Source organism: Phoxinus phoxinus (genome assembly GCF_949152265.1).
Source record: "Phoxinus phoxinus genome assembly, chromosome: 3".
Lineage (NCBI taxonomy): Eukaryota > Metazoa > Chordata > Actinopteri > Cypriniformes > Leuciscidae > Phoxinus > Phoxinus phoxinus.
Genome location: NC_136878.1, coordinates 32,031,394 through 32,058,957, shown reverse-complemented (window position 1 = coordinate 32,058,957; position 27,564 = coordinate 32,031,394). Strand labels below are relative to the sequence as shown.

The window sequence follows — 27,564 nt, the reverse complement described above, 5'->3', positions numbered from 1 at the left end:
ATCAAATGAAACTCCCGATAGCGTGGATTCCTTTTGGAATGACTGGATTTCGCCTATAACATTTAGCAGAAAACTGGTAAATGTGACCTTGTTTTTTTATATTATTTGCATAAATATGAATGCATGCACTGCTGTATGAATGTTGCATATGACAAAGTTGATGTGAACATTGACGTTGTGCTCATTTTTAATCCTATACTGTTAATTTATTCAAAAATACATTCAAAATGCAATTCGCACATTCGGTGACTTGAAAGCACTTTGTTTTATGATGAGCATAAATTTCTGTATAAAAGTTCCTATTTCTTTAGTGATCACAATGAGTTTTAAGAAAAGTGTTAATGAAAACTTGCATATACCATCCATCAAATTAGCTAATGACAATTCTAATGTCAACTTGATGCCTCACAGAATTACTTTGTGGTTTGTAGGGGCACTTAGAGGTTATAATAGTGACTTGCCATTGACCTATATTCAGATGTGCCAGAGGGGACCAAGCTGAGGCCCTGACACATCTGAATGCATGCTCTCCATGACCAATCAATAAGCCATTATCACTGCACTCTAAGACAATACACACTCTGTGTATCGTTTAGGCTTATGGGACACCCCGCATTAGGACTTCAATATCATGCTCATGCAATTGATTTAGGTCAACTTGATTTCCTCACCTTAATTTTTTTTTTTTTTTTTTTTTTGGCATTTGGGGTGATAATTCTATAATCCGGTTCCCAAGCAGTGTCACACTAAAGTGAGAACCAGGCCACTGTTATGACCCCCAAAAAATCCCAAATCCCCCTAATCCTAAAGCTGGCAAAGTACTTCTTACACCTCGCCTGATTTTTGACTGACCACTTAAGCCGTGGAAGAAAACGAATTGGGTTAAAGGCATGCTTAAACCTCCACGCTTCACACACTGCTATCCCATTAAACTGCTGTTCCAATACTCTAATCAACTTACAGACTTACTGCTTTGCCCTATACCACAAAAGCAACAAAACACAGAAGAATTTCCAGGGTTATCGTTTGAATCATCCCTGCGAGATGTACTGTATAGCGCAGCATAACCCAATTTTGCGTATTTATATGAAAATGGGTTCATGTTTGGTCTCCTGCATTCTCTTTAAATTGATTTTGTATTGTGTTGACACTGTGGATCTGGTCTTGGATTTCTAACACTGCTGCTCCCCTGCTGGACAGCAGTAGTGCTGCTTTCTCTACAGTAAAAGGGTGTTTGTGGCCCTATAAATAACACTTTCACTGTAGCTATCCAGCACAGGAAGTGCATCTGTATTAATGTCTTGTGGTCTTAGCATGTTATTGCTAAAAAGCTGATGATATCATCCTATAATTGGCTCAAGTCTGATTTTCAATTAGAATGTTCATATAAAGTATGCAGCTTTAGATCTGTTTATATCATCACCAACCTGCAGGTTAGTCTATAATATTCTATATTTTACAAGAAACATTATTTCAGTCAGGCATATCTCTTTAGCAATAACATTAAAACATAATAATACATGGGTTTTTTTTGTGCCCTTTCAATTTAGTTTGTGTTAGCTTTCACGGGTGTAACTTTCACTGTGACTTTAAGTGTGTGTTTTTTTTTTTGTGTGTGTGTGTGTATTTTTTTATTCTGTTTAATTTTTTAGTTTAGTTTTGGTTTTGCAGTGATTTTTTTTACATGTGTATCTTAAAAATAGTCTATGCTGTCGCGTTCTGTCACAAATGTTTTGCGTTCCCCCAAGAAACTTTGCGCTCACTTGCAAAACCTGTGTTCTTCTTTTGAGATTCTCGGCGGAATGCAAAAGTTTAGCAAGGGAATGCAAAACCATTGACAAATATATTTTTTTCCATCTCATTTCCCCCCCCCCCCCATCACCATGTCCCTTTAGGGGCTCCGTACTATACTGTTACGTGCACCTGAACACTTTTGAATTGAATGGTGTATTGAAAAGAATTGCACATTCTTTAAGTTTAATGAAGGAAAATATAAAAGGTTTCTAATTTTATAATAGCCTACCCATTATCAAAGACTAAAATATATATATTTTTTTTTTTGAGTGATTTTTATTTTATTTTAGATGGTGTCATGAAAGATTAGGTTACTTATTTCCCCAACTGTTTGTTTATTTCAGTTAATGAAAATGTTTTCATTTAGGTTCTGTTTAAATTTTTGTTAACTGCTACAGGTTTCCATATTGCTAAATTGTTAAATTAATTAAATTCCAAATAAAAACAAAGAAGGAATTAGGCTACCTAAGTATCTTTAATAAATTATCGTTTAATATAATAACTGTACTACTGTGATGTTGATATGGTATTATTTTGTCCAGGTAATCAACTCTGTTTGTTTTTATTCTCAAGAATATAAAGGAAATCCAAAACTCATCTATTTTTCTCCCTGCTGAAAGTGAGAGCTCTTGCTGTCAATCTGCGGCTGGGGTGTATGGTTTAGGAGGCGGGGCTTTGTGTGTCGGTGTGGGCGGGGTTTCCGCTAAACTCTGGGTTAGGTTGATTCACTATCGATCATTGGGGAAAGACAGGGCTAGATTTCCTTGTGGCGGAGAAATCTGATGTGTAGGCAACATGAATCGGGCGATCGAGGAGCGCAGATTAATTTTAGCACGTTTACAGCTTTCTTTTGGACTGATTATCTTCGCCGATTAGATAAACGAATACAAATGAAATAGCTGTTTTTTTCTCCCGTGTGAAGTGTTTTGGATCGGACTTGCCAAAATCGCTACTTTGTTTCTCTTATGGACGGTGTGTGTTACCTAAAAAAGTAGTCGCGTCTTAACAGAGTTCCGCGTCCCGTGAAGTTGGGAGAAGCGAGGCCCGATCTCTTGACCCGTGGAGTACTCTTGAGTCTCTCTGGATGGATGGATGGGTATGGGGAGAGCAGGATCTTACTACCCCGGGGCTGAGCGCCTCATCTCTCCGGTACTACATCTACTAGTGCTCTGCACCCTCTCCTCTCTCACTCGCATAGGTAAACATGCTCTTTCCACTTTTATGCATGATTCGTTGGACGTAAACAAGTTAGAATGTAGGCAATAGACTATTAAACCACCTTTTAAAAGTAGATTTTGTGTTAGGAGCTGTTTAATTTGTCGCTTGTATACATATTAAATAGAATTTACGTGCCAAATTATGACAGTGCTGGTTATTATTCAGGCATGTCCGTTACAGAAAAAGTGAATTATAGTTGTTTATGTGACGTTTTTACAGTCAAGTGTCCTTCATCCATCCGTGTCTTCTTCTTGCACACTTGTATCTTTATTCCTAATAAATGTAGTGCATTGATTTACGCGTCCCTTTGCGCTTCACTGGATTGGTTGCTTTTTAAAGGATATTAAATATTTATGAGTGATCGTAATATTAATTAATTTCTCGTTATATGTACAAGTTATTGTTTGATTCGGTTTTATTTGTTGTATGCTTTTGTCATTGTGATAGCAGGCAGCATATTGTCAGTTGCGATAATATATAAGCCATGGTGATCATATTTGTTCGCATATAGCTTTTGATCTGAATGTTTATTTATTTATAAAGGTTTTTTTTTTTTGCGGTAGCCTATTGAATTATTATATAACCTATTTATTTAAAGAATCCATGTACTGCTCAGTTAGTGTTATCAGCATTTATTTGTTTATTTATTCACTTAAAAGCCTAAATTCAGTTAGTTTGGTGCCTTTGACCACTTTGGAAGTCTTAAATGATTTCGTTCAAAATGGGTTGGCTTCTGAGCTGGAGACTGTGAAGACTACACATTTGGTGCCCTGTTTTCCCTTGGCACCTTGTCAAGTGCTCCACTTTGGGTGTCCTGGCCATAGCCTGTGTTAATGCCATTGTGAATTAAGAGGATATGGAATGCTGCTGGGTGTCCATTGAGCAGTCACACCTTCATAATTAATTTAACATGGACCCCGGCCGGGGAGACAGGCATTATGCACTTCACTATTCTTCAATGAAGCAAAAAATATGAAATAACTCAACCTAAATATGTGTTAAACATAATTTAAGGACAAATTTCGAAAAAAAAGAAAAGAAAAAAAATCTATATTTTTATTGAATATGAAATAGCCTTAGTGTGACCATTCCAAGTGTTATTGTCCCTTTTGTGCTTTTAAATGTATAACGCTTGATAGGCTTCAGTTTTCTACAATTCTGCGTGCTTGTTTACCCTTCAGCTGCAATATATATAGGCCTATATTTTTATATTTTTTAACCAGCAGTCTATATTCAGTAATCTTTCATTTGGCAAGAAAATAATAACTTAATTTTTTTTCTAAAACAACTGCATGCTTGCTGTTCTTTGATTTCATTTTTGGATATTATATCTGGCTGTATCATCTCTCAATTGGTTTAGTCCCAAATATACATCTACCCCTTGGTGGTATTTGATTGGATTATAACCTTGGCAGAAGCAAAAGACAGTTGCAGCTGTTCGGTTTCTTAATTTTTTTTTATTTTTTTTTATTTTTTTGTTTTCCTTTCTCTTTCTTATGCCTGGAATAGTGCTTTATTGTTTTAGGGTTTGCAGGATTTTACAGGCTACCTGTAAAAGGGTGCCTTTTAAAACTTGTTTAATAGATGCTTTTTGTGCTTAACTGTGACAAATCATATTATAATACTGACCAGAACCATGACGTTCTTTATTTGTCTCGTGCTGTAATAAGGTTACGAAATGCTTGAAGTCACAAATAAGAACAAAAATGAAAGGCTGACAAACTATCACATTAAATCAGATTCCAAAGTTCAGTGCGATACAGTGTGAGCTCTGAATTTAAGGCTGGAGATGTCATTTAGACATTGGGTCTTGTAAACCCCCCCTGCTTTCTCCAGATTTTCACGTTGACTCCTGGAGAAGGGGTGGGCCTGTTGACCTCTCTGCCCTGGCCAAATTCCACATCTTGAAATTTCACTCCGCACACACTCTTTGGGCCCCTCTACAGCTGAGAATGGCTGCTCAAACGGCCGGCCACCCTGAGAAAATATTTCCAACGACTTAATAGCAACAAGGGTGTGCACTGTGCTCGAAATGAGACGGATCACCCCAACTGCAGGATCGCAGAAACGAGCTGAGCCTGTGAAACAAACATTGTGTTTTCCCTGTCCTGTGTTTTACTGTTCACTTGGTTTTATGATCTCGACATCAATATTATGCACTCTTAAAAGCTGTTTAATCATTTAAATAATTTAATTTAAAATAATTTTAATATTAAAGACATATTATGAATGAAAAAGTATTTTTATTTAGGTTTGTGGATATCTTAAATATGGATGTTTCCCGTTTAAAATGGAGTCAAATGATTATTACTGACTGAGCATTTGTTTATTCTGCCACACTAGCTATAGACACGGTTAAGTGAGACGTTTCAGGGTTTAGGTTCAACATTTGTCAGGACTCTGAGACATTCTAACACTAAGTGTGATAGTCTGACTACTAGCCCCCCCCCAATCGTCTGCCAGTACTAGCTTAGGATCTGCTGCCCCCAACTGGGTGTCCCCTAAGACATTCATCGGAAGTGTTTTGCACAGAGAGTCAGAAGGATTCGAAGTTGTAAATAAAGTAGTTCTTACAAGAAAATACTATTTCAGTCTTTCTGCTTCAAAATTTCATGTCTTAATTTCATGTGTTTCTTCTTCCCAGTTCTTTGTAATTAAAATAGTGAAAAATGAAAATAGTTTGTGTTCTTCATATGCCGCTATTGAGGATATGGCTGTGAATTCAGTTGCATTGGGTCACTTACACCAGGTTTTAAGCGGATTGTCTGGTGATGAAATTGCATTTCAACAAGCAACCAGCAAAAACAACTAATCTCCAGGATTTCTGTGAATCGGATTATGGTTGGGTGGTAGCTTTGTCACTTTAGTTCATGCACAAAAGTCTAGTCTACATTAAGATTACACCCAGTTCCTCACAAAATATCATAGGTTATAAAACGCACGGCCTCCCCTAACACCTCACACCATGCTGCTGAGACAAACAATGGAGGCACATGCGTTTGATGGGCGGCGAGGTCACGTATGGCCAGTGGGACTCCATGAAAAGCCTCTCTGTTTCTCTGTGATATGTAGGACATACCTACCTAATACGGTTACATTTGCAGCACAGCCTTTGTCGTTGCATACCCTTGCCCACTTACCCGGGTCACGATTCTTTATTTTTGTCCAGCAAACCGCTGTTTGTTCATTCTTCGATATTACTTGGTTTGCATCTGCTTTTGAGCATCCGCTCGGACTATAAATGGGAATGTGCCGGAGATGGCTTTGTCTTGCATGCCTTGCCAAGTATTTGAGTTTTTTTTTTTTGTTCTGGTACAGATGTCACTGGAGCCTTGCCTGATAAAACACAGCGGGAGGTGGATGGGAGCGGGGACTGCCTCTTTCCTCTCCCTTTCCAGCCAATGTCTTTCTAGCATAACATCAACATGGCTTCGGCCAGGCTACCGTATTGTCTTACAGCATGTTTCTGAAACACAATCCAGCCTGTGCTTTGTCATGCCTCCTTCTCCTCCTGCGCGACGCGGATCGGCCGATCCGCTACAAGCACTCTGCGCAGCGGCGCGTCATCCGATAATCAAATCAGATGCATTTGAATCCACTACGGTGGGAGTTATTGGCGTGGCAGGCAGAAATGGGTGGCCCTGACTGTGTAAGATAGAGTCATCACAAGCGTGTTAATGGAGAGGCTGCAGCTGATATCAGATTAGGACGGCCTCTCTCTGAGCTAATGCAATTGAGCCGCACTCAAAAGTGAGGCATTAAGACTCTAAGTGATGCAGTCGTCCTTTTCTGGGAGATGTTTTTCTGCTTGTGCCATGTCATTGGTGGCTAATTAAGGGCGGCGCATGACATGATGGGTGTATTTTCGACAACAAGTGTGTATACAATAGGGCTGGGCTGAAAATATTGATTTCTCGATTTTAATCAATTCTCATTTTGATGAACCAATATGGATTCTTAAATCCCAAGAATCCATCTTTCAGTCTGTGCCGCTTTCAGTTGATGGGTGAACAACCTCACTAAACGTCATTTAATGTGCTTCCCATCTTAATCGCAATAAGCGTTGTGCTTTGTTAATTTTGATATGAAACAAAGTCTCAGCTTTCAAATTCTGTAAATTATATCACCTAATTTAATCCGTGAATATTGTTTTATTGTAGATAGTACATCAGTAGTACATGAACCAATCATCTCTTTACTACTAAAGCATGAAATAAACAAGAATGAACATCAGAAGGTATGTTGGATGATACTGTACATCTTGCTGAAATGTATCATGTCTCAGATATCAATAAAACAGCTTGTAAATAATGTCACATTTACCTAAGAAAATCCTTTCAATGACCATAGAAAAATAACTCTAAGAGGGCACTACTTTGCTAAATATATGCACCATATTACATATTTCTACTTAAGCTGTCCTTCAATATTTCATGTATTGGAATAAATTCATCATGAATTATTATTTTTTTATGATCGCCAACATTCAAATGTTTATATTTCAAAGAAAGAATTGGAATAGAAACAAAATGTTATCATTATTTTTTTTTTTATAATTTTATGTAATAATAATATATTATTATAAAAAATACCTTGCAAGTTTTTGTGTAATTTAAATGTTTGTACACAAACCAGTTGTTAATTGCATGATATAACAACTAAACTAGGGATGCATGATATATCGGCCACCATTTCGGTATCAGCCCATATATATCTATTTTTAATGTTATCGTTATCGAGCCGATAAGAACATTTGGCTGATATAAAAAAGACGATAAATAATGAATTATCCTGATTGGAAGCTTATAATGAATTATAATGAAAACACTACTGTGAAATAATGTTGTGTATTCTTTGTACGCCCGTGTTTTAGTGCGTTATGGGATAATCAGAATTACACCTTCATGACTAGCACAGTCAAGTTCGCGTGTGCATTCAAAACCTTTTATTTTGTGCAATTGTAAGTTGTAATATTATGTTTATTTTGTGTATATATTCTGTATGGACAGTTTTATATGATTTATCTCATATTGGATGCGTTTGGTTAAGTTCATTAAAGCGGTAGTAAAGCACTTCAGTTTACCGGTGATCATCTTTAGCTTGACTGTCATATTATAACATTATAAAGAGAACACTGTTGTAATAAAACATTGTGAATTATTTGTGTTAAGTTGCCGTGTTTCTGTGCGTTGTTATGGGGCACAACAGGATTACACATTCTGACAGGCATGTAACTTGTAAAGAATTATCGGTTATCGCTTATCGGTAAATGTTCATATCGGTGCATCGCTAGTACCAACTGACAGGATTTCTGATAGTTTACTACATTAGTTGAGAGAGATTTGTTCCCCTGAGAAAAAATGGCTTACTGTACTTTATATATCCAAATGAATCAAATCGAATTGAAGTGAGATTGGAATTGATTCGAATCGCAAGCTTGTGAATAGAAATCGAATCAAAACCATAAAAGTGTTATTGAATCGACATCAAGTGAAGCGAGTATGTAGTATTCAAAGAAAACACTTTGTTGTTACTCTTTGACCACCCTAATGACACTTTTAGGAGGTAAACAGTTGCATTTAGTTTGCATGCCATGACTCTTTTGTGCTTACAAGCACATATGCTGCTTTTTGCATAACAGCCGGGCCAGAAAAGTGTTTTTCTCATTTGAAGTGCCGTTTTATTTGATTTTATTGCGGTCATAAGCACTCTCCTTTGTAGATAACAGGAGGTTTCACACACTTGTTGAGCCGACTGTTAATGTTTCTAGACCATAATGTAAAACACACATGGAGTCACGTCGTGAGGAAAAGCACAGTCCAGTAACACACCTTATTATGGTTAAGCAGTTTGAACTGGTTTATGACACGAGCCACAACAATGGCTGTTAGAAGATTCTAGCTTGTATTTGTGCTCCTTTGTTCACAGTTGTGTTTAATTGGTTAAGTCAGTATTCTTTTAAATGCAGTTTAAAACACGTGTGCCAAGTTCTTAGAAATGTACTCTTTGAATTCATGTTGGTTTCATATGGTTTTGAAACACATTTTTGTACCATTTTAAAGACAATTTTAAATTGTAGTGTAATCATCAAGTACAAAGTAAAAAACATACAACGTTTTCCTTACAATGCATGGATAAATATGATAAGAGTGAACTGAAAAAAAAGATAGGTGTATTTTTACAAACAATTACTCTGAAATGGCAAGTAATGCATTTAATTAAATGTGACATTTTTGAAGTAGAAAAACTGAAATAGTGTTTTCTTGTAAGACATACTACTCCAATTATCCTCGTTTTATTCTAAACTTTAAATATATATATATATATATATATATATATATATATATATATATGTTTTACAGTGTGTACACATCTTTATATAAAGGATTGTAAAATGTTTTTTTTTTCAAGGAAAATATTATGTTTTTACGAACATCAGCAAATCATGAAAATAAATGATCATATAATGAAATGAATATCATAAATATGCTTTTTAATGACAACTAGCATCGCTTGTCTTTAAAAAGGTCACATTATTTTATATTTTAATAGACTTGTTGACTGACAGGTATCTGCAGGCATCTTTATTTAGTTTTTTTGTGCATTGTGCACCTTGCTTACACTACATGACTTTGATAAGCATTTTTTTTTCAAATATTAATAATACTATGAAAACTGGCTCGCTGTTGTTGTTTCTTAAATAAATACTAATACAATACCATGGCAAACTTTTTAATTGTTTTTTATTTTATTAATTTAATGAGTTTTTTTCTTCTTCGTTATGGAATCAGGATATGCTGTATTACACAGACTTTTCAAAATATATTAAAATTAAAAACATGCTCATCATAGAAGAGGTGTATTGAATTTGTTAATTATATGTACGAGTTTCATTTTCGAATAAATACATTTTTATTAAAATGTGTTTTTTTTTTTTATGAAGATTGTTAAAAAACGATGTCTTCTTTCTTTTTCAGGTGAGAGCCAGGTCCAAACTCCACAGTGCCGCATCCAAAAGTGCACCAGTGACTTCGTCTCTCTCACTTCCCATCTGAACCCTTCCCTGGATGGCTTTGACACGGAGTTCTGTAAGGCGCTGCGGGCGTACTCCGCCTGCACCCAGCGGACCGCCAAGAGCTGCAGGGGCAACCTGGTCTTCCACTCTGCCATGCTGGGCATCAGTGACCTCATGAGCCAGAGGAACTGCTCCAAGGATGGGCCCACATCGTCCACCCATCCCGTCATCCCCATTGAGCCGTGCAACTATCACAGCCGCCATCACCAAGCATTGCGGCCTGGGACAGGGGCTCCAGAGCTCCCAAGAGCGACCTATCTGTTCTGTGGCCTCTTTGGGGACCCTCATCTTAGGACTTTCAAAGACCATTTTCAGACATGTAAGGTTGAAGGGGCATGGCCCCTCATTGATAACAATTACCTGTCAGTGCAGGTCACAAATGTTCCAGTGGTATATGGATCCAGTGCCACAGCAACCAATAAGGTGAGTTGTTTTTATATTTATTTTATAATTATTTTGTTTTGTTTTTTTATGTGGAGAACTATTTGTTTTGGAAAAAGAACTGCCTCTCAGACGTCACGTGAAGCATATTTATGCTGCAAAACAATAAAAAATAAAAAGGACTTCACTATATGGTTTAGTTATTGTAAACTAAAATTAAAATTAACATTAAAAGTAATTTTGGACCCCATTGAGTTTCGCTGTATGAACAAAAAGGCACTTGAGATATTTTTCAAAACATTGCTTGTTTGTGTTCCATAGAATAAATAAATAAAGCTGATATCAAATAAATAAAATAAAGCTGAAATAAATGCCAAACCTATATATAACAGAACTTGAAATGTTGCCTTGCATGAAATAAAGTAGCCTACTTGCCTGAAGTTTAAGTACTAAAATTAATAAAAACAGAAAAAAACTATTTAAAGCCAAATAGAATTGTTAAAATCCTAATATAAACGACAAAAGCACATAACAAAATGACATTAAAGAGAAAACTGAAAATCTAAAAAATAAAAGATAATTCCAAATATAAAATACTAAAATAGTATATAAATAAAACTAAAATAGCACTGGTTCATTGAACTAAAACATAATATGCATAAATGAATTAATCTAAGTTATTAATTGAAAGATATATTTTTGCTCATTGTTAATTCATGTTTTTTCTAAATATGATAATTTATTCAAATGTAAAAAATATATTAATATATTTACAAATGTAACATTAAACAAGATAAATAAATCCTGAACATGTTTTGTTCTTAACTATTTCAGAGCTTAACACTTTTAGATGAGTTTGATCATATGAAATTGTAAGGAGTTTTTCTTATTTATTTCAAAGAAAAATGTAAATTTTTTACTGTTATACAATGTAGCATGATACAAATAAAAAAATCAATCCACAGTTGATTGAACAGGGCAGGCATACAGTTAGTTTGTTTTATTTCATTAATAAGTTTTTTTTTTGTTTTACCTTTATAAATCCCAACAATTCTGCATTGCTATTATCTTTGTTTGAAGTGTATGATGTCTCTATATACATGACTATATGGATACGATTATCAGAAAGAGCTGCAGACAGCAGATAAGACCAACTAACTTTCAACTTTGACCAAGTATTCACAGGTGCAAGTTAAACAAAGCAAACAGCCCTAGTCTTATGACTAACACTTGTGACCAACATGTCTGTGAAATTCTAATATCATTAATGTCTGGATGTAGCCTGCGCTGTGGCGTGACCCATAATAAGGTGACTTTGAAAGAAGCCTCTGTCTTCAGTTTTTTTCAAGTCTGGGGCTTATAGTCAAACACTCAAACACACCCGCTTACACACACACACACACACACAGACCCATTTCAAATGTGCTGATGCAGAATATTGACTGCTAGCAGCATGTTTACAGATTTTTGTAATGTGAAACATCTGGAAGCTTGAGAATATTACAGCCTGAACACATTCGTCAGATACTCGTCGATTTTGTCCTCGAGTTAAAACAGTTCAGCTCATCGTTGCACAGATGTGGCTTCAAATGCTAAGTTTGTCCGCCCATGCTAATTACCTCTCGTTTGACCCCTTGACCTTGAAGGTGGGGAGCCATTATTAAACATTTGCAAGTAATTATTAGCATACACCGCTTAACTGAGGCCTTTTCAGCTGCCTCACCTTACGGCCAACTGGTCATCATTTTTCATCCTTGTCCTGTGTACAAAGCTGCCATTCATCCACCGCTAATGTAACGCCACACTTCTTGTTAGCCAGTGCTTTTGCTTCCCACAAATCTTAGAGTTTCACAGTCTGAGGACTGTATACTGAGTGCGTTTTATGGTTAACACTAGCAGGGCGAAAAGATCTGAAAATACGTGTAAAGTTCTAAAAAACTGCACAAATCCACATCTTCTTGTTTTACTGTGATAGAGGGATTCTCATTATTTAATGTGTTGGACAAAAAACACTTTTGTTCTTTAAATGTGAATTGTGTTATTATTTGCAGCATTCGTAAACATTCTCATATCCCAGTTTAATATGCAAAGACTGTAAATAGGCCATTTGTACGTTGATTGCTCCAAAAACTAATACTGTGGTGTTATCAAAACACTGCTATGTTTGTTTATGCATCCTGACTGGACCAACCGAGCAACTGACTCAATAAATGACGTGAATTTGTGGCGAGACTATATATTTGTCCAACCAATGGCAGATATGGGGAATGTTCAGGAATTCCTGTTTGTTTTTATTGTGGTAGAGATGTATTTAATGTATTTTTGTGAAGTATTATTCAACATACAGCATTAGTAAGTAATTAACAAATAACAGCCATTCAATAAAATAAAAAAATGCCGATGGATAAAAATGAAACCGTTCTTCCAGGAAACAACAGACAGTCACAAGGGCTAAAAAGAGAACAGTAAATATGGACAGTAAATACAGACAATAGTACCACAAGATACACAGAGTAAAAACAGAATTGACAGTAAAATATTGTATACATAAGGTGTAGCATCAGTTGAATATGATTGAACTGTAAGTACTAATACTTTGCATGTTGTTGTTATTATTAATAATGACGGTAATAATAATAATGGAATTTGTTATTGTTGTTTTCTAAGGAAAATTTATGTATTAATGTGTCGAAAAGCAGAAATAAAACAATAGTTAAATTATTGATATTGGTGATAAAGCAGAATTGGTTCATCTCAACTTGTCATGCAGAATATACGCACTTCACTGTTACTATATGCATTATTCACCATTAATTGTGATAAAATGGAAGTAGTGCTATATATTTTATACTTTATTGTGAGTGAAACAGATTATTTTAAAAAAGTAGGGTGGGGACTTGGTTTTGAGACGAGTGCTTTGCACAATATAAAATATATTATTTTAAATATATATATATATATATGTAAGCCACACCCAGGTGAGAAAAAGTAACGCAAAAGTAACGTAACGCATTACTTTTCTTAAAAAGTAACTAAGTAACGCAATTAGTTACTTTTTAAGGGAGTAACGCAATATTCCACTGTATATATATATAATATATATATACACATGAATATAAACAAACTTTTTTGTTAGAATCGCAATTAATTGATTTGACAGCACTAAAAGAAACATTAATGGATGAATTGTTCACAATAAAATCAATATTGCATTTAAAAAATAAAAATAGGGTAAATTTGCATTTCATGCTGACCTTAAAGTTGTTGTTTTTTATGACTGAGTTGAGTTCATGATTGAGTTCAACTATGCTCTCTGTTCTTCTCTAAGGTCACAATAATCTTCAAACCATACCAAGAATGCACGGACCAGAAGGTCTACCAGGCCGTAACAGACGACCTTCCAGCCGCCTTTGTGGACGGCACCATCAGCGGGGGCGACAGCGAAACCCGCAGCATCTGGATCCTGGAGAAGTCGCCCGATCGACACGTAGAAATCCACGCCGCCTACATCGGTGTCACCATCATCGTACGCCAGCAGGGCCGTTACCTGACGCTAGCCGTGCGTATGCCAGAGGAGCTTGCCATGGCCTTCGATGAAACGCAGGACCTGCAGCTTTGCATGAACGGTTGCCCCACGTCAGAGCGCATCGACCAAGATGGACATCTTCAGATGCCCATGCTGGGACTCCAGCAGGCCGGCTTTCAGCAGCAGGCCAGGGTCGAAGCCCAGAGGGGCGTCTTCACCCTCGAAAGCGCATCCAGGAAGTGCAAGGAGCAACTGGAGGTTAAGGACATCTATTTCCACTCCTGCGTGTTTGACCTGCTCACCACAGGAGATGCCAACTTCACCACTGCCGCCTACTATGCCCTAAAGGACATGGAGACTCTGCACCCCAAGAAGGAGCGCTGGCATATTTTCCCAAACTCAACCGCTGGGCTGAGGCCGTTTTCATTACTCCTCAATGCACTGCTAACCGGCTTCCTCGTCGCTGTGCTTTTATAATATGTACAGTGTTTTGATAACTGTTTCGAAGAAGAAAAAAAAGATGGAAAACGAGACTGTAAAAAGTCAGTACTCTGGGTAAAGGGTACTTTGTATATACTGTCTGTGTGGAGAATGAATGTTAGAATACGAACCTTCATTAGACTGTACATTTTGTGTAAATGATGTTTTCAAGAGAGCTGAATATTGTAGATTTTTGTGAGTGAATTTTTTGAGATTTCATGTTTTTGTCCTCAGGAGAGGAAATCTTAATGGAAGCACTTTATTTTTCTTTTCTTTTTTTGTTTTTGCAACTAGAAAACAGTGTTCCACGGAACAAGTGCTCAATAATCTTTCTTGGTACACTCTTTGATACATTTCTGTAGGTCTCTATATACAAATGGTACTTACCTCACCATTTTACTCCGTGGAACCGTGTTGGCATAGTGATTTTCATAGACATTTAAAGAAGGATCATGTTGACTAGACATTCACTTTATCTGTATTTTTAGTTCTAGTACTCAGAACTGTTGAGTAACGTTGATCAGCAAAAACAAAGTGAAGAATTCAGGCGAACGCAGCAGACGTAGGTTGAAGTGCACTTAATTCAGAAATGGGAATTTGTCCGTCGTTGACCTTTGGAATTGTATTGGAAGTTCGGTCCATTTTTTAAGATGACAATCAGAATTTCTTTCGTTTGGTACAAAATCTACCTAATGTACGAACACAAAACATCAATCCTGAAGAGTGCGTTTTAGAGACACCAAAATATTTATGCTAAAAGTTTCATCTTCTTTCAGACTAATTTCAGAGTGAGCGGCTCTTATTGAGTGAACTGGAAAATGGATGTTGCATAAGTGCTAAAGTGGGCCATGTCTCATTCCTGGTCACTCAAACGAACTTCCAGAATGGCTCCTCTCAAGATTCCATTTATTAGCTTTGTCCCTTTGCCAAACAAATATCGAGTGTTAAGTTCCCTCTAGTCCTTGTTTTATCCTTGACCAAAGATATGACTCAGAACCAACACACACATCAGATATTTTGCCAGACAATACTGCGGGGTTCCCTATAGATTTAGTTTCGACCCAAAAATATTGGTATTGTCGTATGTTTAGACAGAGAGTGCCATAAATCAACTCACCTGACTTGGTTTTAAAAACCAGAAGTATGTTCAATGGAATTGTGATTTGGCCTCACATGCATTTTAACTTGAGCCTTGGTTCTTTTGCTGAATGCACATCAGCAGTGATTTCATTGAGAGCTTCAAAGCAAATGAAGGATATGCAGAAACACTTGTCTCTATTTGCTTTGAGTGTGGCATTTGGCCTGATGGACACATAATTCATTTGATGAAATTGAATTGTATACCTTCTGGTCCTTTCTGTCCAACTGCTACAGAAGCCATGCCAACACTCCAGATACGCACGTTTCCATACCAAGACTTGCTACTGTAGAGACGTCATTGTTTAACTACTGCCAGTGCTGAAGAGCTGCTACAATACTGTGACGAGTGTAATCGATTGTATTTGGAACACTGGGAGTTTCGCAGGCAGTGATTGGCCGGTTCCGAAGCATGATCATTTGATTGGCCGAATGGCCTAAATCAGTGTACAGTGGGATCTTGTTTCCCCCCCTTAAAAACCAGAACAAGTCATCAGAGTGCAATTAATTAACTGCAAAGGAAAGCCTTCATCCTGTGTTTTTTTTTTTTTTTTTTTTTTTTTGTATTTCGCATTTGATCTTGTGATCTCTTATATTTGTTGTGAACATTGTTTTTGTGAAGAGTGACTGCTCAATGTTTATACTTAAATTATTTATGAAATATAGTGTCTTGTTAGAGAAGTTAAGCTCCATACTCTTGCTGTTGAAAAACGTTTGAGATGTGATTGTACTGCCACCTAGTGGGTCACCATTGTTACATCAGTGTTTTAGTATTGTACGGATGCTGTTTAAAAAAATTGAAAAAAAAGAGGAAAAAATGTGTTATTTAAAACAATAAATACATAAATTCCCCTGGCTTTAATATTTATTTGCCCTCACATATTTCCACTCTCTCTTTTTTTTCCAAAGAAATTTTCATTGTGGCATAATTATTCATTGCTATGTACATTTACATTTATTAATTTGCCATATGCTCTTGTCCAAAGCGAGAACAACACAGCACCACCATACCAAAAGCATAGTGTAACATTATAGAAGACATGTAAACATGCAACCAATGTAGTTAGACAAGTGTTCCTCAATATATTTTTTTCTATTTTGCTGTAATATACACTACCTTTCAAAATGTTGGGGTCGGTAAGATCAGGGTCAGGAATATATATATATATATATATATATATATATAATAACTTTATATTATATTATAATAACAACAGGGAAGGATTAAATTGTCAGTAAAGACATTTATAATTTGACAAAATAATTCAATGTCAAATAAATGCAGTTCTTTTGAACTTTCTATTCATCAAAGTATCCTGAAAAAAAATGTATCATGGCTTCCACAAAAATATATAAACCGCACAATTATATTATACTGATTTCTGAATGACCATGTGACACAGAAGACTGAAGAAAAGTTATATTTTAAAATTGAAAAATAATTGAAATTGTAATATTTCACAATATTACTGTTATTACTGTATTTCTGGTCAAATAAATACAGATTTCTTTCAAAAACATTAGAAAAAATCTTACCAACCACAACATTTTGAACTGTAGTGTAATTACAAACAATTGTGAAATAAATTCACACAACTTGATAAAGCACTTGAGTCACATTCAAACAAAACCCTTGATATAGGCGTAAACAAACTTTGTTTCAATCTTCGATAGAGTGTTATGCACAATGATCTCATTTCACCAAAGGTTATTGTCATTCAGATCAACAGTTCAACAGTGTTACATGAGTGGAAGATGACTTTACAAAGCCATGGCCTACAAAAACAGCCTTGTAGTGCAGCTCATTTGTTGTATTGTGGATATGATGTGGTTTTGAGCAGCTATCACACTGATCTGCTCATATCGAAGCACCTGTGTCTTGCGGCGTGATGTTGGTCTGCAGCTCATCGAGACGCTCATCAACATCCCAGGTTCTCATTTACATCAGCCGGAGTTCCTTCAGCAGCGCGTCCAATTAACTCTGACAACCGTGGCAGTTGTGTTTGAAAGGTCTGTGGATTTTGCAGAGGAGAAATATGACAGGTTTCATTTTAATTGTGAAAAATGTAATTGTGCCACTGTTCAGACATTGCATAAGCAGCAATATGAGCGCTCACCACTTTATGACGGCTTGCGCTGTCATCAATATGTTGAAAATGGTGATTTTCAGGAGGAGAATTCTGAGAGCTTGAATACATATTAGATCTTTGTTTGCTCTCACTTCTGCAAATAGGGAGAATGAGTGAGGAACAGACACTAAATTGAATTCTGGATTAACAAATGGCCTCTTACTGTACCTTCCAATAAACTGCTTTGGTGGTCCAAACAAATATCAGACGTTTCTTCATCATCAGCCCTTTCTGAAATGCATTTTACAATATAACACGTTACAATAGTTCCCTTTAGTTAATGTTAGTGAATGCATTACATAACATTGTTTAATAATGAGCATTAGCCTAGCCTAACTAACAATGAGCGATACATGTTACAAATTAGATGCTTCAGAAGTATTTTCATTGATAGTTCATGTTGACTATACAGTAATGATCAATAAGTTGTGACAACATGGTTTTACATAATAAGTTTTTTCCACCTTTTTATGTTATACAAGATTCAACTATTTTGTTTAAGTCATTTTAAGTTGAAATGACTTAAATGTCCAAGTTTATTGTACTTAAATATTTAAGGCAGCGGCTTTTTTTTTTACAGTGATTGGTTAATTAATGTTAACAAATGGAGCCTTTTACATAATGCAAGGATCGTGATAGTAATTTACAGAATTTACCAGACGTCTCCTTTGGGAATCCAGCATAGTGTCTGTGCATTAGTTGATCGGAGCCTCTGTGACTGACAAAGCAAGTGTAGGACGTCCATTCACTCGATGCCACAGAGATAAAAGACATTGCGCTCTGAATGCCATTGTGTCCTTGGAGTAAGTTGGAGACTGCTGGATTAGTTCCTCTGGTGCCACTAGAAATCCAGGCCACCTCCATCTCTCCTTGATGAACGTCATGAACCACACACACCAGGATGGTCAAGCCGCTGCGATCAGTGTTCAGATGAAATGGTGGAGATAAAATGACATAAGGGACAGCATCTGATCCCACTTTAGAGACAAGAACAGTATTCATAGAAGTTAGAAATATTATGCATAGATTACTCCACCTTTTTTGAAAGAAATTGATACTTTTATTTAGTAAGGATGCATATATTGATCAGAAGATTATTTCAAATAAATTCTGTTCTTTTGAATTTTCTATTCTTCAAAGGATCCTGAAGAAAAAAAATAAAACGGTTTCAATAAAAATATTAAGGGAGCACAACTGCTTTTCAACACTGATAATAATAAGAGCAGCAAATCAGCATATTGATTTCTGAAGGATCATGTGACACTGAAGACCGGAGTAATGATGCTAAAATTTAGCTTTGCTATCACAGGAATAAATTATATTTCAAAATATATACAAATAGAAAACAATTATCTTAAATAGTAATACTATTTTACAATATTTCTGGTTTTCCTGTATTTTCTTAATAAAATGTATGATTAGTCTGTTTCAAAAACATATATTTAAAAACAAAACCGAAAAAATAGCCCAGTTATTGCATAATTACAGTATTTAAAATTATATTATCTAATGAAGTGCCTTACTTGAGCTTTGTAATTGCTAAAAATGTTAGTAATTGTGCTAGCCTTCCTATAAACTCTTCAACTTACTTGTAAAAAGCATGGTGGTGAGGAGGGTGGGAAGCATGATGATGTTGTTTAGCTCTATGAGTTCAGCCAGGCAGTGAAAAGGATTATCAAGTTTCAGTCATGTGATTTCACACCCGCCATGGAATCTTTCCATCGGTGTGTTGCTGTGCCAAAATACTGTATGGCTGTGCTAAAATGAGAACACAAAGGCCTGTGCTGCTAAACACGCTGATACACTTAGTTTGGCATCAGGTTTCATTCATGGGGTAAAATAACTCGCTTGCAACACAACATTCAAAAAGAGTTCAATTTGTGCAATTCACCTCTCTCACCTCTACATATTTTGTCCAACAAATTCTGAAAATCAAATGATCATGAACTCACTCATGATCATTTGATTTTCAGAATTTGTTGGACAAAATATGTACTTTAATATAAGGAAATAGACATACACAATGTTCTTCTGGTGTGATATGTTGTATTTCTTGTGAGAATGTGATGTAGAGTGTTTCCAAAGATTCACACCTGTTTTATGTTGGTTACTTCTGTGGTGAGAGAGAGATAATATCGACACCAACGGCTGAACCTGCTGCTTTGTGCATCTGGATGAAATAAAACTGCACTTTCAAAGAATGTTTTGATCAGGGATATGCTAAAGATGCTTGATCTCTTCTAAAAGTTGTTGGCATGAAACAAAATAGCAGCATTAATGGGCCATTTTTGCAAGTCAGATTCAAGCTTGAGTCAAGTCCTTGAATGAGACGTCAGGGCCTCAACTTATAAAAATAAATATATATATGTTTTGTTTTATTAAGTATACCAAAACAATTATGCAATATTACACAGTCTTTTAGATTTTTTTTATTATTATTATTATTCATTATTCATATATTCATTATTGTGAATATAATGTTTTTGTCTAATAATTGATTGTTTGATTTCAATTATGTCAAAGCTGGCTAAGATTTATTTGCCACACACATTTATTACTTCATAGATCACTGAACATATGAAAGACCAAAAGGAGCAGAAATGTCCAAGTCATCATCTCAGATTTGAGTACAAGTATTACCAATGATAATAATAGTAATAATGGTAACACTTTACAATAAGGTCTAATTTGTTAACAGTAGTTCATGCTTTAACTCAAATGAATTAACAATGAGCAATATAACTGTACAGCATTTTAGTTAACAAAAATGTTCTTCAATGTGCATTTAATGTTAATACAACGTTTGATATTAATAATGTATTAGTAAATGTTGAGATTGAATAACTGTTAACAAATGAAAACGTATTGTAAAGTGTTACCATATTGATAATAATAATAACGCTCCCTCGAGGAACACACACAGGACTTCTTGGTGTTTTTCCGGGCAGGTCTCGATTATGGAGACACTCCTTGAGGGATGCTTATTGAATTTGTTGACTCAATGATTGCTGTATCCGCAGCCCCTGTCCCAGCGAAAGTTAGGCCAGAGCCCATTGCAGACAAGGAGCCCGAGCCCACTACAATCCCAGCGCCAGAGCTGATGCCTGAGCCAACAATCATCCCGGAGCCTGGGCCCAGAGAAAAATCTGACCGCGAGCTGGCAAAATCGTGGCACTTGGGAATTCTGGTGGAATATGAGGGGATGGAGTGTGGCCTTGACCCTTCTAAAAAGGCGGATGTAAAAGCCCTGAACTCGGCACCCCTTATAAATTTGGAGAGTGCTACTGATTGTACTATGCCTGTTTCGTCACCCGGTACCATCCTGTTTTGTCATTCTGCACCGAATTATAGATGTCTTTGATGTTCTCGTCCTCCCTCCTACCTCCTCTCCCTGATTCGCATCAGCTAGTGAGGCCCGTCCTGAGGTGTCTGAATGTCCCGTGTCAGCCAGAAAGGCCGTTCCAAACCTTTATCTGCGAATCGTCCCTCTACCCCCTTTAGCTCAGTCGGGCTCCGCCTTCCCTTTCTGGCTCCACCTCAGTCCTCCGGTGCCCTGGCTTCACCTCGTCCACTCGTCCCCACGGTTCAGCCATGGTCTCAGGACCTTCTGTGTCGAACGGTCTCTTCGGCTCCGCCTGGGTCTCCACCGCCATTAGCTCTTCCTCGGCCCGTCGTCCCCCTGGTTCGGCCTGCCAAGACTCCACCATGGCTCTTCCCTCCCTCGACTCTTACGTCCTGAGATTCCTGCTGGGGGTTCCGCCCTGGCTCCTCATACCGCTCCCCTCCCTGGATTCTCCCGCTGTTGTCTCCACCCTGGCTCCTGTAGTTGTCCCGTGTTCCAGCCCTGCGTCCACCTCCTTAGCCCCCTCCCGTGTTTTCACGTGTTTAGTTTTGTTTCCTGTGTTTGAGTTTGTTTCTGTTTTTTCATTGATTCGATTACATGTGTATTCATAGCCTTGGTTTTTTAATCAGTCTTGGTCCTTTCTCTTTTTACTATGTTGGTTGTTTCGTTCATGTTTTTGGAGATAGTTTGTTGTGTTACATTTTGAGTAAGTTAATAAATCGAATTACTGCTGCGACTAAATCCAGCCTTTTATTTTACCTTGCTGCAACCACTCGCTGACACAGACATGACCTGGCTGTTTGTACGTGTTGATGGCTCTAGGTCATTCCTCTGCTCGGTGGCTCGAGCCCCGCTGTGTTGTCATTTGAATACAGATACACAGCCAGACAGCACATACTCAGCAGCTGCTGCAAACCAGGAAATTGTGGGCAGGACAAATGAAAGAGAAAATGAAAGCAGCCGACACAATGATACAGCTGAAATTCAGGTAAAGACACAAAACTGAACGGTTAAAACGAGCGTGTTCTTCAACAATGCTGTTAGTAGATGCTTGTCCTACTTTGCAGAGACCGCATTATAGTGTTACAAATGCATTCCAGTATAGAGCTAGAGATCGTGTACTGTATAACAGCAGATGTCAATGTATTAACATGAACAGGCTATCACATTACAGAGTGAGGTCAACAGAGAACGCTCAGCGCTGCTCTGTTTTGCCATGCATGTTATTTTAAGAGCACTTGATTGTTGTCTTTTATTTGAATTAGCATTTTGATCATTCTAACATGTGCTAGAATGTTAGGGTTAGGGTTAGTGCTTTGCCAGTCGCACACGCTCAGTGTGAAATGTAAAAAAATATGAAATGCGCATATGTGTCATTCTCCAATTAGAGAGGCAAACGAGAGGCAGAATTTGCACACAAAAAATATGCTTTTTGATATGTTATATTCAGTCAAATGTAAGCTTATTGGTAACACCACAGACTCTAATTAAGTGTTAGACATGAAATTGTCAGAAATATGTGAAAATTAATGAGAAAGAATAACTTTAACTCTTCAGATCAACCATCACTAATCTTTACACACAGAAAGTAGTCAAAATTGAATTCCTACTTTTCTCAAAGGGGTTATATCCATTTTTGTAACACCATTGACTTAAAGTTGGACGACACAACTTTTTCTTAAAATAAAATAAACTGTGAATTTTTTATTTTTTTTATTTTAATTAATTTAAGTGTACATCTTAAAAGAATATGTCCGCTATATAACCACTGTGTTAAAAATGTTATATTGTTGCAGTTGCATCCCAGGATAGCTCTTTGTTTAAAGTATAGGAATATGTAGATTTTGTTAGTTAATTATCTATTTTAAAACATAAATGTATCTTGTAACAGTGCTCATGACGATTTTACCTTACAAAATACAAATATGCATACATTTTAATTTATGATCTTTTATGGTGGTATTTAAAGTTTAAAAAGAGGGACACCACTTGTCACAGCAAATGAAGAATGACCAATACAGTGATGTATTGTTATTAAGTATAAAGACAAAGAGAACTTCAAATATTTACATATCAATTACAATTTCACCTTTCTCTCCACAGGGTACAGTGACTGCCAATATCTAACCATTCAAAAATATGAAAGTCAATCACATTCAGTAATACAAAAACCAATAACCACAAGTTATATTTCAATATGCATCTCTTGTTTTTAACCATGCTCTTTCTGGAGTCACACTTTTGTGTCCAGTCATCTGAGAGCAACAGTCCTGTTGGCAACAACATGGCCACAAACGGCCTTTCTTTTCCATGGAGTAAAATGCGCCTGCCAAACTACATAGTGCCTGTACATTACCATCTGCTTATTCATCCCAATCTCACCACATTGAAGTTCAATGGTTCTGTGAAGATTGAAATTGATGTAAAAAACAACACAAACTGGGTGGTGCTGCACAGCAAGAACCTTAAGATCTTCACAGCCACTGTTCTGGATGAGCATGAGGCCCATCTGTCAGACAAGGTGCTCTCTGTGCTGGAATATCCTCCACATGAACAGATCGCCATCTTCTCCCCAAAGATTCTGACCTCTGGGGAAAAATACTTCCTGTATTTGGAATTTGGTGCACCATTAAGTGATGGGTTCTATGGATTTTATAAGAGTACATATAGGACAAAAGCAGGAGAGACAAGGTATAGTTCACGTTTCATAAAACATACATATTGCAAATAATTGCTAAATAATCAAACTACATTTCTCCCTCAAAGGGTCCTGGCATCCACCCACTTTGAGCCCACATCTGCCCGAATGGCCTTGCCATGTTTTGATGAACCCACTTTCAAAGCTAATTACACTGTCAGAATAAGGAGGGGTCCGTCACATATAGCTTTGTCGAACATGCCATTAGTAAGCTCATTTCATACATATGCTTTACCAATGAACACAACATGGCCTATCATTTAGATATTTTGAAAATACCCTCTTTACTTTAAAGGAACAAACTGTGGAAATCGACAATGGTCTGTTTGAAGACCAATTTGAAGTGAGTGTGAAGATGAGTTCATACCTGTTGGCCTTCATTGTCTGCGACTTCAAATCTGTTAGTGGGATAACGGCAACTGGAATTAATGTAAGTAACTGAAACTTAGAAAGGGTTAAACAATATGAAGTGGAAACATGTGAACACAGCAACCTTTCCTGCTTTGTGAAGTTTTCATCACAGGCTCTCAGGTGAGAAAATAATCTTGAATCAGCTGTTTTGTCTTCTCCCAAAGATTTCGATCTATGCAGTTCCAGAGAAATGGCATCAGACGCACTATGCTCTTGAGGCTGCTTTGAGGCTTTTGGAGTTTTATGAACAATATTTCAACATACTCTATCCCCTGCCAAAACTGGGTGAGTACATATTTTCCTTACATTTTAATTATAATGTTTCAGTGCACATGTTACTGTACAGTATATGATGTGCCTTTAGATATTTACATTGTTGTTTATTTTATGATGTGTGCCAGATCTGATAGCTATTCCAGATTTCGAGGCAGGCGCTATGGAGAACTGGGGTTTGACTACTTATAGGGAGACTTCTCTTTTGTATGACCCTGACATCTCATCAGCCTCCAATAAGCTCTGGGTTACCACAGTGATAGGACATGAGATAGCCCATCAGGTTGGATATAAAATATATTCTTTACCTCATCTGTTATTATCTTTCTTGAGCTAAACCAATGAATTACAGGAGTATTACATTTAAGTCCCTTTGATGTTTTTTTTTCTTTCTCTCCAGTGGTTTGGAAACCTGGTGACTATGGAGTGGTGGAATGACATATGGCTGAATGAAGGTTTTGCACGATATATGGAATTCGTCTCTGTTGGGGCAGTATATCCAGAGCTTAAAATTGTATGTCAGAGCTTTAAATATTTCTCTCTGAATATAATGTAATAGATAACGTAAAGTCGTGCAGTTATTATTGCAAAATAAACCACAAGTAAGATTGTTTCACCCTGATGTGGCTTATTTTGCAATGATGACTGCTAACTGTATATTCTCCATCTTATTACACAGCTTTATAATTTTACCTATATCATCTTGAGGCTTCTGCCAAAAACAAAACAAACAAACAAAACTAATTATAACCCAGCTAAAAGGGAATGTTCTCAGAACTTTAGCTAACATTCTTTCAGTAACATTAGTAGAAGGTTTGTTCAAAGTTACAGTTATAATTAAATGTATTCAACTCTCATAGCAAATCAGGTTTATTGGCAAAATTCACCAACTTTCAGATGTTTGCAACGGACAAACCAAACAAAAGTAATTCAAATAGCTCAACACAAGAAATGTTTCAAGTGGTTTCCCCAAATTCAACTGAAACTGCAACTTTTAATGACTTATGCAGTCTCAAAATTATTCAATCCCCTGAATAGAATCCCTCACAACAGCACACATTTGCAAAACAGGTGTTGTCTCAAGCACACCTCATGCAACTAATCAAAGGCTTCATTAGTTGCACAGGTTTGCTTGAGCTACTGTAGAACACATGAAATGTCTGAACTGCCTAGGTTTGTTGAGTGTCACTTTTGACTGCATACTAGAAATCAAAAGAATGGAAAATTAAGAGAAGATTTCATCGCCCTTCACAAACAAGGAACAGGATACAAAAAGATAGCGAAGGCACTAAATGTTCCTAGAGACACCGTTGGAAGCATAGTTCGCAAGTTCAAAAGTTAAAGGAACAGTCGTTACACTACCTGGACGGGACAGAAAAAAGAAAGCAATCAACGGCTGCAACCAGATTTCTGAGAAGGCTGATTCAGAAAAAAACTTGAGTGACTGCAAAAGACCAACAGCAAGACTTGGTGGCTACAGGCACAGAGGTTTCAGCTTGCACAGTAATGCGCATATCAAACGCATGCGATTTCCAAGCCAGAACTCCAAGACACACACTAACCCAAAAGCACAAGAAAAGTCGGCTCCAATTTGCTCAAAATCATATAAATAAGCCACAGAAGTTTTGGGATTCTGTTCTGTGGGGCGATGAAACAAAACTGGAACTTTTCGGCCCTATGGATCAACGGTATGCCTGGAGGAAGAAGCCTGGAGGAAGAAGAATGAAGCATATGCTGAAAAGAACACACTGCCTACGTTAAGCATGCTGGTGGCTCGGTGATGCTCTGGGGCTGCTTTGCATCCTCTGGTACTGGAAACCTGCAGCGTGTGGAAGGCAATAGGATTCATTGAGGTATCAGGAAATGATGTCTGGTTATACTTCTCGTTTGCAGAAGATCAAAACAGCAAAAGAGTGTTCTACTTAGTAAAGATTCTTGCCATGAAGGGGTTGAATAATTTTGAGACAGCAGAAGTCATTAAAAGTTGCATTAAAAGTTGAATTTGGGGAAACCCCTTGAAACATTGGTTGTTTTGAGCTATTTCAATTACTTTTGTATGATTTGTTCATTGCAAACAGCTTGAAGTCTGTAAATTGTGCCAATTAACCTGATTTGCAATGGGGGTTGAATAATTTCGATTCCCACTGTATCTGGTCTTTAATAGTGTTCTAACATTATTATACATCATTCATGGAAGGTTTCTTCCTGAAAGGTTTTAGTTGGACGTTCATCAAAAATAACATTCCCATAATGCTAGCAAAATGATAAAATGGAATGTTTCCTTAACGTCCGCATAACCAAGATAAAACTTTTTCCATAACTTAATATGAACATTAGCAAAATGTTCTTAGAACATAGTTTTTGTTAGCTGGGAATATACAAAACAACCCTATACTTTGACCAAAGTGAATCAAGTATTCTAGAGAGCCGAGTAATAAATGAATAAATAAATATCAACACTAATATTCTATAAGCTTGTTTTGAATAGGGTCTCACATGCTTTCTTTTACATAGGAGGACCACTTCCTGGACACCTGCTTTGGAGCCATTGGACGGGATTCACTAAATTCTTCCAGGCCAATTTCCAGTTTAGCGGAGAACCCTACTCAGATAAAGGAAATGTTTGATACTGTGTCATATGACAAGGTTGGAAAATGTTAAACGTTAAAAGTGACTGCCAGCGCTGAATTATTTTGTTTAATTTTATTCAACTACTTTATTACTGAATATTTTAGGGAGCATGTATTCTCCATATGCTGAGGCATTTCTTGACAGATGAAGGCTTCCAGAGTGGCATAATTCGGTATCTTCGGAGGTTCAGGTACAGCAATGCCAGAAATGAAGATCTGTGGGACAGCCTTATTAAAGTATGCCACTTCTTCATCCACTGCCTTTTTCTGTCATACATTTAAAATTTTGCATCAAAACAAAAACTCATTCTCTCGTCACGCTCTGTACAGACATGTTCTGAAGAGGAATTTACAGCAGGAGAACACTGTTACAGCAGTACTCAAGCTACTAAAAATGCGGTAAAGTGACACATCATAAATAAAATATTAGATTTTTGCTATTTAACATTCACAGCACTCCAAACAAACA

The 27,564-nt window shown here is 36.8% G+C and overlaps 3 protein-coding genes across 3 annotated transcripts in view; 2 read left to right on the top strand and 1 right to left on the bottom strand.

Annotated features, from left to right (window-relative positions):
* Window positions 1–2,425: 2,425 nt before the first annotated feature.
* On the top strand, window positions 2,426–16,483 carry rgmb (repulsive guidance molecule BMP co-receptor b). Its single transcript, XM_079607345.1, has 3 exons — window positions 2,426–2,992; window positions 9,990–10,510; window positions 13,797–16,483. Exons 1-3 carry the CDS (start codon window positions 2,887–2,889, stop codon window positions 14,469–14,471), a joined length of 1,302 nt encoding a protein of 433 aa, XP_079463471.1. The 5' UTR covers window positions 2,426–2,886; the 3' UTR covers window positions 14,472–16,483.
* A 190-nt stretch (window positions 16,484–16,673) lies between these two features.
* LOC306995591 (uncharacterized protein) lies at window positions 16,674–19,516 on the bottom strand. Its single transcript, XM_079607346.1, has 5 exons — window positions 19,330–19,516; window positions 18,397–18,717; window positions 17,909–17,971; window positions 17,729–17,834; window positions 16,674–17,623 (listed from the first exon to the last, which is right to left on the bottom strand). Coding segments are annotated over exons 1-5 (528 nt in total). The 5' UTR covers window positions 19,367–19,516; the 3' UTR covers window positions 16,674–17,622.
* A 2,426-nt stretch (window positions 19,517–21,942) lies between these two features.
* The window catches only part of LOC306995614 (leucyl-cystinyl aminopeptidase-like), a 31,319-nt gene continuing 25,697 nt past the window's right edge, over window positions 21,943–27,564 (top strand). Inside the window, exons 1-10 of the mRNA XM_079607370.1 lie at window positions 21,943–22,071; window positions 23,187–23,774; window positions 23,850–23,988; window positions 24,077–24,211; window positions 24,357–24,477; window positions 24,594–24,748; window positions 24,866–24,979; window positions 26,980–27,111; window positions 27,201–27,332; window positions 27,426–27,494. Of these exons, the coding sequence (XP_079463496.1) occupies window positions 23,281–23,774; window positions 23,850–23,988; window positions 24,077–24,211; window positions 24,357–24,477; window positions 24,594–24,748; window positions 24,866–24,979; window positions 26,980–27,111; window positions 27,201–27,332; window positions 27,426–27,494 (1,491 nt within the window). The 5' untranslated portion in view covers window positions 21,943–22,071; window positions 23,187–23,280. The remainder of the gene's footprint in view (window positions 22,072–23,186; window positions 23,775–23,849; window positions 23,989–24,076; window positions 24,212–24,356; window positions 24,478–24,593; window positions 24,749–24,865; window positions 24,980–26,979; window positions 27,112–27,200; window positions 27,333–27,425; window positions 27,495–27,564) is intronic.

What these genes read in the sequence shown, in the direction of transcription:
- rgmb (XM_079607345.1), top strand. Translation starts at nt 2,887, where the DNA reads ATGGGTATGGGGAGAGCAGGATCTTACTACCCCGGGGCTGAGCGCCTC. An exon ending in CTCCTCTCTCACTCGCATAG is followed by an intron (nt 2,993 to 9,989) that starts GTAAACATGCTC and finishes TTTCTTTTTCAG; the next exon opens with GTGAGAGCCAGGTCCAAACT. An exon ending in GTGCCACAGCAACCAATAAG is followed by an intron (nt 10,511 to 13,796) that starts GTGAGTTGTTTT and finishes TTCTTCTCTAAG; the next exon opens with GTCACAATAATCTTCAAACC.
- LOC306995591 (XM_079607346.1), bottom strand. Translation starts at nt 19,366, where the DNA reads ATGCTTCCCACCCTCCTCACCACCATGCTTTTTACAA. An exon ending in CACCACCATGCTTTTTACAA is followed by an intron (nt 18,718 to 19,329) that starts GTAAGTTGAAGA and finishes TTGTCTCTAAAG; the next exon opens with TGGGATCAGATGCTGTCCCT. An exon ending in CCAAAGCAGTTTATTGGAAG is followed by an intron (nt 17,835 to 17,908) that starts GTACAGTAAGAG and finishes CCCTATTTGCAG; the next exon opens with AAGTGAGAGCAAACAAAGAT.